The 11471-nt window shown below is 62.1% G+C and overlaps 2 protein-coding genes across 2 annotated transcripts in view; one reads left to right on the forward strand and one right to left on the reverse strand.

Annotated features, from left to right (window-relative positions):
• The window catches only part of TPRN (taperin), a 9950-nt gene extending 1200 nt beyond the window's left edge, over window positions 1–8750 (forward strand). Inside the window, exons 2-5 of the mRNA XM_008576504.1 lie at window positions 3–1189; window positions 7574–7823; window positions 7913–8019; window positions 8122–8750. Of these exons, the coding sequence (XP_008574726.1) occupies window positions 3–1189; window positions 7574–7823; window positions 7913–8019; window positions 8122–8184 (1607 nt within the window). The 3' untranslated portion in view covers window positions 8185–8750. The remainder of the gene's footprint in view (window positions 1–2; window positions 1190–7573; window positions 7824–7912; window positions 8020–8121) is intronic.
• A 1371-nt stretch (window positions 8751–10121) lies between these two features.
• SSNA1 (Sjogren syndrome nuclear autoantigen 1) lies at window positions 10122–11465 on the reverse strand (the record flags this gene model as incomplete). The annotated part of the gene is made up of 2 exons (XM_008576505.1): window positions 10122–10753; window positions 11214–11465. Coding segments are annotated over 2 exons (360 nt in total), but the record flags the coding sequence as incomplete, so codon positions are not given.
• Between the last annotated feature and the right edge of the window lie 6 nt (window positions 11466–11471).

Here is an 11471-nt window from a genome sequence, read left to right on the forward strand (position 1 = left end):
AGGCGGCCGGGCCGGCCCCGGGGCCCGGCGCAGCGACTTCCTGCAGAAGACCGGCAGCAACTCCTTCACCGTCCACCCCCGGGGCCTGCACCGCGTCGTCGGCGCCCGCCCGCTCTCCAACGGGCTCGCGGGCTCCCCGCCGGGGCTGAGCGAGTGGAAGCCAAAGGTGGAGGCGGGGGAGCCCTCCCTCCACCCGCCCCCCAGTCCCGGGACCCCGAGTGCCACTCCAGCCGCGCCCCCTGCCTTCCCTGCGCCCAGCCCTGCCAGTGCCACTCCCAGCCAGCTCCAGAGGGTCTCCGCAGCCACCAGCGCCAACAACTCCTTCGAGATAAGGCCGGCCCCCAAGCCAGACATGGAGACCGTCCCCTCGGGGGATCTCCAGGCTCAGACTCTGGCCAGCCTCCGGGTGAACTCCCGCAACTCCTTCGTGTTCATCCCCAAGCGCAAGGCCTCCGGGGTCCCTCCTCTCGAGGGGAGGCAGTCTGCGGAGCTGCCAAAGGGAGAGGTGGGCTGGGCCTCCCAGAGCCAGGAGCTCAGAGCCCAGCTGGTGCCTGGAGCAGATGGTGCGCCTGCCCTCGGGAGGAGCCCCTCCCGGGTCGAGGGGAAGTGGGCAGTTGAGGAGGGCAGCTGCCCCAGGCCAGCCACTGCTCTCATCGACCGGGCCGTCAGGTGGCAGAGGCCGTCCTCGCCACCCCCATGGCTGTCGGCCCCTGCCGAAGCTGAGCCTGCCGAGGGCTACGGGGTTCCTGGCTTGGCCAAGAATGGCCAGGAGCATGGAAGGCCAGAGCTGCCCGTGACCTTCATTGATGAGGTGGATTCAGAGGAGGAGACCCCACAAGAAGCCAAACTGCCCTGCTCAGAGATTGGTGCACCTCCCCGGTACCGCCTGCACCCTGCCAGGCCTGGACACACATTAGAGCCCCAGCACCGCGGCAGCAACACCTTCACAGTGGTGCCCAAGAGGAAGCCAGGGACCCTGCAGGAGCAGCACCTAGGTCAGGCCGCCAACGGGGAACCTCAGCCACAGGAAGCCAAGGAAGAGGAGGACGGTAGCCTCTTGGGGCCACGCGCTGCCCCGGGGACCACCCCGAAAAAGCGCTACCCCACTGTGCATGAGATAGAGGTGATCGGCGGCTACCTGGCCCTGCAGAAGTCCTGCCTCACCAAGGCTGGCTCCTCAAGAAAGAAGGTCAGTGGTGCGGGCAGGGCCACCGGCTGGGAGGGAGAGGGTGGCAGGTCTCAGTGCTGTGGGTACAGCATGTACCCTGATCCCAGGAAACCTGGCCTGGGCAGGGGATGGCTCCTGTGTGGGCTAGTGGAGAACCCGGCTGGGTGGCTGTGCCAGGCCCAGGGTCCCAGTGGAGCCCCAATGTCCCAGGGGCCGTGAGGACAGCTGGCCTACCATATACCTCGCATGGCTGATGGGGAGGGCCATTCCAGTCAGTGCTGTGCCTCCTGCTAGCTCTTGAGCTCTGTCTGGTATTGGCTGAGCAGCCCTGTACCACTGTGGGTCCGGCTGGGAGAAGGATCCCTTGGGCTCGATGGCTCCTCCCTGGCCCTGGCTTTGAGGGGGTTAGCCTAGCATAGTCTGCTTGAACCTGGCAGATGCCTAGATATAGGTGGAATGGGGTAGGAGGCTGGTGATATCGGTGCAGTTGAACCCCTACCTCGCTGTCAGCCTGGGGGTGCAGTCCATGAGCCACTTGGAGAAGATTCTCAGCTCCCCAGAAGGCACACTGGCCCAGAGCTTGGCAGGACCTGAATGTTGATTGAGCGCCTAGTGTGTGTGCCAGAGCTGGTCTGGAGCCAGGGGTGTGCTGCTGGGGAGCTTTTTGGGAAGGAGAGGCCTTGTTGGGGCAGAGAGACCCAAGTGCAGCCTTGCAGGAGGCTCAGAGCCATCCAGCCAGGTGAGCCTCACTCCCTGGCTAGCGGCCTGGAACCCTCTGGCTCAAGAAAAAATTCCTCAGATTCTTCCTGGTCATTCCAGTGCCTCTGTCCCAGGGCAAATTCCAAGTCCAGCCCCACCTGACCCCACCGTCAGCTGGTACAGGGCAGATACGCCTTCCCCAGGTACCAGGACAGCGCCTGGTGAGCATCTCCTTTGCTGCTCTTGTCTGGGCACTGCCAGAGCCCAGCTGGGTGGTGTCTAGACTTGCCCCTGAGACCCCTCCATCCTCAGCCTGCTTCTTTGGAGTGCTGGGCTGGTAGTGACTGTGCCTTGCCAGCTCTCTAACCGGCCGGCCCCTCCCTCTTCTTGCTTCCTGTGGTGGGCTAGCCTTGGCATCACTCGTCCTCCCTGCATGAGGGCCTCTGCGCTCCATCTGCTGGGTCAGGTGTTCACGCCAGTACTGGTGGGGGAACTCAGGGCTGGGCCCAGTCTGTCAACACCCTTGCCAGGCCCTGCACCCGGTCCTGAGCCCTCAAGGTGAGGAGGATCCAGTCACAGCCTCCAGCTCCTCCCACCCTGCCCCACTTGTCTGCCCCTCCCTTTCCTGCTTCCTGACCCTTGACCCTGGCTGGTCTATGAGGTGGTCTCTTTCCACAATTGCCGCAGGAAGTAGTAGTGGTAACAGCTCTCCCTTTTGTAGATAAGAGACTGAGTTCAGGAGGCTCACTGGGGTCGTGGAGCTTGTGGGACAAGAATTAAGCTCAGGTTCCCATTTCCAGAACTCCTACCCTTAACCCATGTTGCCATCCACCCTGAACATGGCCATTCTGCCCCCGGCTGGGGACAGAGCTGTGGGGGTTATTCGTGGCTCAGTGGGTGAGAAGGGCAGGGTGGGAGCCGAGGGCCAGCAGGGGCAGGGAGGAGCAATGGAAGGTGGGGCCAAGGTGGGAGGCAGTGGGGAGGGGGTTGGCCCAGCCTGGCTTTGGTCTCTGTGCCAGCCCGAGGGGGCTAGGGTCCAGATGGATGATGGCTGACATGGCCGAGTGATCTGGGCAGGACCCTGCCTGAGCAGCAAGACCTGCTGGCTGTGCCTTCCTGCCTGGGCATGCACCAACTGCCCTGCCCAGGAAGAGCCGGAATGCGTGTTGGGATGGGATGGAGGCGTGGGGCTGCCCAGCCTTTGGGAGTGGCCTGCTGGCCCTGGGCATGGTGGGCCCACGGGGCGGGGCCGCCCAATATGCTCTGCTCATTCCCTGGCATCCCCTGGGCTGTGAGCAGCCCCCAGGCTGCTCCTGCTGGCCCTGGGCCTCGACCTTGCCCAGGCCACTGCAGCCAGCCTTTGGTTGGGATCTCTTTCCTGCTTCTCCCCCTAGGAGGATGTGGGTGGGCTATGGGCTGGGGTGCAAGTCCCAGGGCTCACTTTGCTCCCCAGGGCTGTGGTGGGAGGTGCCACCTCCCCGCTCTGGAGGGTGGGGGCTGCCTCCCTGTTGGCCTGTGTGCTGGGGAGGCCTGCCTTGCGGACACAGGTCCCCATTTATCTGTTGGTGGAATCAACAGCTGCCCTATCTCTATGGCCAGGCTTCCAGCTGACTGCTGTAGTGGTGGCAGCCATGCCCTCTAGGCAGTTTTCCTGGTGGGTGAGGGTGTCCTTTCACCCCTCCCCACACCTGCCTCCCATGGGACTCAGTGCTGTTGGCCTCTCTCTGTGGAGCGCTGCCTGGCCTGGCTCCTGCCTGTCTGGCTGCTCCTCCCCCTCCTCTCCCTCCTGGTCCTTTGCCCATCCCGAGCATGTCAGTGTCCCCAGGGCTCACCCCACCCTTGCCTGTAATCACCTCTACTCTTGCAGCGTGACTTCCACGTCCTCAGTCCCGCTGCAGTCTTTAGACCTGAGAGTGTTCCCTCCCCAAGATGCTCTTACTAGCAACACTGTCTTCCACCAGTGTCAGGCCCTACACCATCCTGGCTGGCACTCTCTCTACGTCTCTCCCCTGTGCTGGGCAGGACACTAGGTGGCCCAGCGGCCATTGTGCCTGTTGGTCTTGGGGGCTGAATCTCCTCTCTGCCCTCCTTTTCTTCCCATCTCTCCCTCACCTCTCCTGTTGGGTGTCTGCCTAAGTGGTCTTTCTGGAGCCAGGGCCTGGAGCAGGGTCCAGGCCTGCTCCGCTCAGCTTCGCCACTGGTGGAGGGTCTGCCCCAGGCTGGGACTGCATCTGACTCAGGGAGCATCCAGTGTCATGGGAAGCAGCTGTTGACAACCTACTTGGGCAGCCTTGGTGTGGTGTCCTGTCACCTGTGGGAACTTTGGCTGGGGGCTGCATGGGGTGGTCATGTTGCCCCTGAGCTGGGTTTGCATGGGGGATGGGAGGCAGGTAGGTATGTGCTGGGGAATGTGAGGGGTGGGGCAGGGCTGAGGTCACACCTGCAGCTGGGCAGGTTGAGCCCAGCTCCCCAGATTGAGCCCAGGGTGGACATCCCTTGGTAATCCAAGCTGGGCGGGCGTGCACAGGCAGGGTGGGTCAAAGGAGAACAAAAGCGCCTGTGAAAGCCAGGAGGTTCTGCCTGAAGTCTCAGCCCAGCCAGCACCCACCTGCCTGCTGTTTTCGTGCGACGGGCAAAGTCCCAGAGAGGCCAGTGACCAGGTATAGGCAGTGCCGGCCCCTGGCCACACCTTCCTGCCTGTTATGTCTGCCTAGGGTCGGGAGGCTGTCCCCTCCCCCAGCAGCATGAGTCATGGGGTGTCCTGTCACCCACTGACCTGCACCCGCAGTGGGAGGGGAGGATGCTAGAGCTGGGATCCAGGGGAGGGAGACCTGTGAATCCTGCAGTGCACTGAGATAAGACAAGGGGAGGTGGGACGTGACCAGGGCTGTGGGCCCCAGCTAGGTGGCAGAGAGGCGCCTGTAAGCAACTCCCCCTCTGCATGGCCAGGCTGTGCCAGGCTCGGTGCTGGAGTGTTCCCAGCCCCTTGGCCTCCCTGCTGGGAGCTGGTCATGTGGACTAGTGAGTGCATGCTAATCCGCTGGGCTCTGGCAGCTGGCCCTTCCTGTGTTTTTAGTGACGGGGGATGGGCCTGGGGGCTCCAGTGTTGTCAGATATAGCTCCATGTGTTGGGCCTTGGGCAGGGGAAGGCTCCTGGCTTGCCAGCTCCGTCCTGCCTGGGCCTCTCCTGGGGTGCCTGTCCCAGAGGGCTAGTCTGGGAGGGCCAGGTGACCCCATCCCCAAGCTGGCTGGCAGTGGGTGGGTGTCTGTGGCCTCTGGTGGCCACCCCGCTGTCCTGGCCTCTGCCCTGCCCGGCCTCCTGTGGGATGCAGCTGGAGGGACAAGTGGGGCTGCCTGAGGGCAGGGCAGGGTAGGGGACAGGAGCAGGCATCTCACTTCTATTCTGCCTGACTCAGGTGGTCTCCTCCATCTGCTCGGGATGCAGCTGGAGGGACAAGTGGGGCTGCCTGAGGGCAGGGCAGGGTAAGGGACAGGAGCAGGCATCTCACTTCTATTCTGCCTGACTCAGGTGGTCTCCTCCATCTGCTCATCTGTGCAGACAGCTGGGGCATGGGCGGCTGAGTCACCCTGAAGGTCTCTGTGTGTGAGATGAGGAGGCTGGGAGCTCAGGCTTAGAGGGTGGGGTGTTCATGGTGGGTAAGGGCTAGGGTGCCCCGGGCCGTGTGGGCGAGTGTGGCCGCTGGGGAGAGGGGCAGGGTGGCAGCATACGCTCTCACTCTGGACGCTGGCTCACAGGGCAGGGCCTCCCTGTGTGCGCCCCCGCGGCCTGTGCTGCCTCAGCTGCCTCAGGCCAGCCTGGCCCTCCTGCAAAGCCCCTCGCCTGTCCTGCTGTCCCTGGGCTGCCAGGCTTCTCTGCCTGGGGGCCTGGTCCTGCCTCCGGCTCCTTCCAGGGGAGGAGGAGGAACTTGAGCTGGCTGCCGATATCCTGTGCCCAGGAGGAGTTTAATATTTCGAGCTCCGGCAGGGCTGCTCCCATCTGCCACAGGCGGGTAACTGCTCATATTCATTTCCGACCCACCAGCCCAAGATGACTGTGGCCCAGCAGGCCTGGTGGGAGCCCAGACCTCACAGGGAGCTTAGCCCCTGCCCAGAGGGCTGGCCGCGGGAGGGGCAGCTCTTGACTGTGGTGCAAGGCTCTTGAGCTCCAACCCACCCCCACTGCCCCTCAGAACCAGCAGCCAGTCCAGACTCTGAGGCCATTGGGAGAGGGAGAGAATTTGCTCAGATGTAAGATTCTGTGGCTTACGGAGCAGACAGGATGGACAAGGGCCAGAAGGGCAGCAAGGTGGGAGGACAGGTCACTGATGGGATGGTTGCTGCCACCCCTGGCTCTGTGGAAGCAGGACCCCTGCTCTGCATGGCTCAGGCCAGCTCTTGACTCAGTCTGTGAAAGGGGTGTTGGTGCCTGTTTCAGGCATCCTGGGCTGGTGCGGGGCAGCCTCTGATCACTGGCATCTCTCGCAGGCCTTGGCACCTGGGCCGTGCATGTGCCACGCTCTTGCCAGCAGCGTGATTCGTGCTCAGCAGGGTCATCTGGGATTGTGCAGGTGCTCAGCAAGCCAGAACAAGAATTCTTTTTTTTTTTTTTTTAAACATAGTCAATCTGGGCCGGCCCGGTTGCGCCGCTTGGGAAGCATGGCGGCGCTCCCGCCGAGGGTTCGGATCCCACATACAGACTGGTTCCCGCTCACTGGCTGAGCGAGGCGCGGGAGCAACACCGAGGGTTGCGATCCCGTTGCTGGTCCCCGGTCCGGTACGGGGGCAACACTGAGGGTTGCGATCCGTTGCCGGACACGGAAAAAGACAAAAAAAAAAACAAACAAAAAAAAACATAGTCAATCTGGGCCGGCCCGGTTGCGCCGCTTGGGAAGCATGGCGGCCCTCCCGCCGAGGGTTCGGATCCCACATACAGACTGGTTCCCGCTCACTGGCTGAGCGAGGCGCGGGAGCAACACCGAGGGTTGCGATCCCGTTGCTGGTCCCCGGTCCGGTACGGGGGCAACACTGAGGGTTGCGATCCGTTGCCGGACACGGAAAAAGACAAAAAAAAAAACAAACAAAAAAAAACATAGTCAATCTTATTCTCCTTAAACCACAAGAAAGAGTCTTTGGTTGTACAAACATCACTAGTTACAGCCTTGGCAAGAGATCCCGGCTGAGAGTGGGGGGGAGTCCAGAATGTGAATTTGGCTTTAGAGGGAGGTGCTGCTGCAAGCTGAGGGTGTGGACCCCGAGGGGACAACCTCACTGAGACCCTGCTCTTGCCTTGGAGCTGCACTGTGGGAGAGGATGTGTCCATCCCTGGTGCTCCCCAGCTGGTGCTCTGCCCAGGGCAGAGCAGGAGGGTCCTGAGCAGACAGCCCTCTGTCCCTGGGAGCTGCTGTGGAGGCTTCTGGAGACTCCTGGTCCTGGCTGGAATCTGGTCCCTGGGAGGAGTGGGTCACCCAGGGGGGATTTAACCCTGGGGGTGAAGAAGGGGTTTTGGCTCTGAGGGTAGGCAAGATGGGTGTGACCTGCAGGGTCCAGGTGGTAGGGTCTTCTCCCCCCACCTCTCAGAGCTGCTGAAGGGCTGAGGGTGGGTTCTGCTACCCACTCGGGTCTGACCTGAGTGGCCCCATCCGGGCCCCTCTGCATCATTGCCAAGCTGGGCAGTGGGGCCCGTACTGATGTGCCTCTGGCTCCTAGATGAAGATCTCCTTCAACGACAAGAGCCTGCAGACAACATTTGAGTATCCGTCCGAGAGCTCTCTGGTACAGCAGGAGCAGGAGGAAGAAGAGGAGGAGGAAGGAGAAGAGGAAGAGGCGGAGGAGGAGGAGCAGGAGGAGGAGGGGGAGGGGTCCAACTCAGAGAAGCCCTTTGCAGTCTTCCTGCCCCGGGCCACATTCGTGAGCAGCGTGGGGCCTGAGAGCCCTCGGCTGCCAGACGGAAGTTCAGGTGAGTGCCCACCTGTTGGGATGGGCAGCCCGGGAGGGGTGGAGCCAGGACCACACATCCTGGTCTATGCATGTGTCCTTGGCCCACAGGCCTGTCCAGCTACACTCCAAAGCATTCCATGGCCTTCAGCAAGTGGCAGGAGCAGACACTGGAGCAGGCTCCCAGCAAAGCAGAGCCCCTGCCGAAGGAGGTCGTGGTGAGCGGGGCAGAGGGGTAGGGTGGACAGCCACAGCGCCAAGGGGCTTGCCTGAGCCTGGATGAGCTCCAGTGGCTACATTCTGCCCTCTCTCCTTCTCAGCTCACACCCGCCAGTCAGAATGACCTCTCAGACTTCCGGAGTGAGCCAGCCCTGTATTTCTGACCCGCAGCACTGCCAGGACAGCCAAGACCTGAGCCTCAGGTGTGGGGGCCCTGGGAGCTCCCACCTTCATCTGCAGCCCCTTCTGCCCTGCCTGGCTCTGCTCCACTATACCCCACCCTCCCTTCTTTCCCGTGGCCTCAGCCATGCTGGCCCTGGAAGCATCCTAGGCTCCTCCTGCCATTGGGGGCAGGTCTGTCTGAGTCACTCCCAGGCCTGGTTTGGGGACTCCGAGGAAGAGCAGAGGTGGGGAGCTGCCTGTGGAAAAGGGCCAAAGTCCTGTTGGATGGTGGCCCATTTGTGAACAGGTGGGGGCCTGAGCACATTCTGCCCCTGGCTGTTGTCTGTCCTGCCCGCCAATCCTGCTTCCCAGCCCCTGCTTGCTGTGCCTAGCGGCTGTTGGGCATGTCTGGGGTGAAGGGCTGTCCGGGCTACCTGTTTTCTGCAGGACTCCAAACCCCCGCCCTCAGCCCGCATTCCAAGGTAGAGCTCAGCCACCCCTTTGTGATGAATGGCCAGTCTTCTCTTGCCTCTGATGATGAACTCAATAAACAGCACTGGACAAGGCCTCCTCTGCCTCCTGTGTAGTCCTGTGTCTGAGAATGGCGGAGTGGCAGGGCTCTGCAGGGAGGAAACCACATGGGATGCAGTGGGGCCCAGCTTGGGCATCTGTGCCAGGGTGTATGGGAGGTGGCCCCTGCACTTCCAGGTCCCCATGGTCCAGGCTCTCACCACTACCCACAGCCCATTACCCTGTTTCTTCCCAAAGGTAGCATAGTGGGAGGTGGGACGCTGGGCCTGCTGTTGGGTCTGGAGCTCTCTGTGAGCCCAGGGCCTAGACTCCAGGTGGAAGAGTGAGTGTTACAGTTGTTCACTCTGAAGTGGCTTTCCTGAGGGGCCAAGAGCCTGGGAGGGGAGCAAGAGCAGGGAAGGGTATGGGCGGCACAGGAGTCAGAGGTGGGTACAGCCTCAAAGATCTTGTCTCTTGTTTGGCTTGGAAAGCACCCTGACCCACAGGTACCTGTAGCGAGTCTGTGCAGGCAGACGGTCCCCAAGAGGTGACTGGAGATGCAGCTCAGGAGCAGCTCCTGGCTGGTGGCTGCCTCCTAGATGTGCTCTCAGCTGCCTGGGCAGCCACAGCCTAGAGCTGGGGCTGTTTACAACCACAGGTGAAACCTACTTAAGCACTGACTGCCAGTGTCTGCCTCCCTCCCAGAGGATTGAAGCCAAGAGCAAAGAGATGCCGCCTGGCCAGGCCTGGGAAGGTAGAGAGTATTTTTGATGTGGTTTTTTGGGAGGGGTGGGTTCTCTTGACCAATACATGCTTCCCAAACTGGCCTAGCACCCTGGCAGTCTTGGTGGCTGCAGCTACTGGGACCCCATGCAGCCTGACACATGACACAGAGGGCTCCCAGGGTGCATGGGAGAATGAGAGTGGGCAGTGCTTGGTGTGCAGTCGGGGAAGGGGGGACCCTACTGGACTGAGCAGAATTTGGAATAGAAGAGTGGGCACAGGGGTGTAAAGCCACCTCATCGTTGCTGAGAGGGACCTGAGCCCAGAGGGGCTGGTGTGTGCACTTGGCAGCCACCAGCTGTCTTTCTGGACATATTCTGTGCTGGGGGCCAGAGAATAGTGGAGAGCAGGACCTACGAGCAGAGCTCCTCACACAAGGATGGGTTGTGTGCTGGAGTCAGGGAAAGAGGACCAGCAGGCCCGCTGGGTAGAGCTAAGGGCTGGGGCTGACCTGGGCAGGGTGGCCACCCTCAGTTCTGCATCCCTGAGGCAAGTGGGGCAGTCACAGGGAAGGCCATTCCAGGCTCTCCTCTTCCCTCTCCCACAAGGAGCCACCACAGGTGGGCAGGAGCTTGTGCTCTGGCTCTAGGGGTGCCTGGGAAGCCCACACTCTTTGATATGTGACACAGGCAACAGGCTAGGACAGGTCTTTACAAAGGCAACCTTTACTGACATAGTCACAGCACACTGGGGAGAGCCCAGAGGTTTGGGTTCTGGGGTGAAGGAGGGCCCCATCTCCCTCCCCCACTTGCTTGGCCTGGGCCCCTGCTGGTTGAGAAAGAACAAGGTGAGGGAACTCCCATGGTGTTGGCACTAGAACCAGGGCCTCCCTGGCAGCCCAAAGGAGTTAGGGGCCTGAGAGAGAGAGAGAGAGAGAGAGAGAGAGAGAGAGAGAGAGAGAGAGAGAGAGAGACCTCATGCAGAGCTGACCTGCAACTCACTATCTCAATAGCCTCTGTGAACAGGGCCAGGACCCCCTGGTGGGCTGTACCCAGAGCTTTTATGGTCACAGGAGGCTAGTGGAGGTTGGCAGCTACTCCCCCCAGCTCCCGAGACAGCTAGAGAAAGCAGTTGCTGCCATGAAGAACAAAGATGCTTTGAGAACAGACTTGCTGGGGGCTGAGTCAGCACAGGGCACAACTGAGGCAGACCCTGCCCACAACAGCCTTGTCAGCTGTCCTTGCCACCGCTGCTCTTCTGTTCTGAGGCTGTGGCCTTGGTCAGGTTTCCAGCTTCCCTCTTGAGGACACTGAGCAGAGTCTGGGAGCTCTCCAGGATCTGGGGCCAGAGAGATGAAAGGGTTGTCACTGTCCCTCCTGTTGAGGAGGTCTTGCTGCCGCAGCACCTTCTTGTGGGCCAGGACCTGGCCGTGGGTGTAGGAGCCGATGGGCCCTTCCTGGGGGGGTGGGGGGGTGGAAGGGGGCAGGCGGAGCAGCTGAGAGGACGTCCTTGAGGGGGCTGGCAGACAAGGCAACAAGAGCGGCAGGGCCCTCTTTTCCTTCCAGAGTCCGGCCCAAAGCCACTTCCTCCCCACCCTGCAAGACCAGGCTGGGTTAGCTCTGGCTCAGGCTGCGCGCTCCGCTCAGCACTCCGCTTTTCAGGCTCTGAGCACGACGAACCACACAGTTAACGAGTACAGGACAAAGGACAGGACGCAGGACACGCCAAGCCCCGCAGGAAGCCCTTGACGGGCCGGGCCACAGCTAGGGCCCCGCCTCCCCTGAGCTGCCCCGCGCACCTTGAGGTAGGCGGCCTCCGTCTCCGCGATGGTCCGGTCGAACTCGTTGCGAGAGGCGATCTTGCGCGCCAGGGTCTCGTTGACGCGGGCCAGCCTCTCCGTCAGCTGCCTCACCTCGCACTGCAGCCGCTGCTTCTCGTCCTCCTCCTGCTGGATCTGCCGGCACAGCTCCTCCCGCTTCTGGCACAGCTCCTCGATGCCTAGGGCGGGCCCGGAGAGGCGGCGCTGAGGGCCGGGCGGGCCGCAGGCCCACGCAGC

The sequence above is a fragment of the Galeopterus variegatus genome, unplaced genomic scaffold (assembly GCF_000696425.1).
Source record: "Galeopterus variegatus unplaced genomic scaffold, G_variegatus-3.0.2 Scaffold1360, whole genome shotgun sequence".
In the NCBI taxonomy this organism is placed as follows: Eukaryota; Metazoa; Chordata; class Mammalia; order Dermoptera; family Cynocephalidae; genus Galeopterus; species Galeopterus variegatus.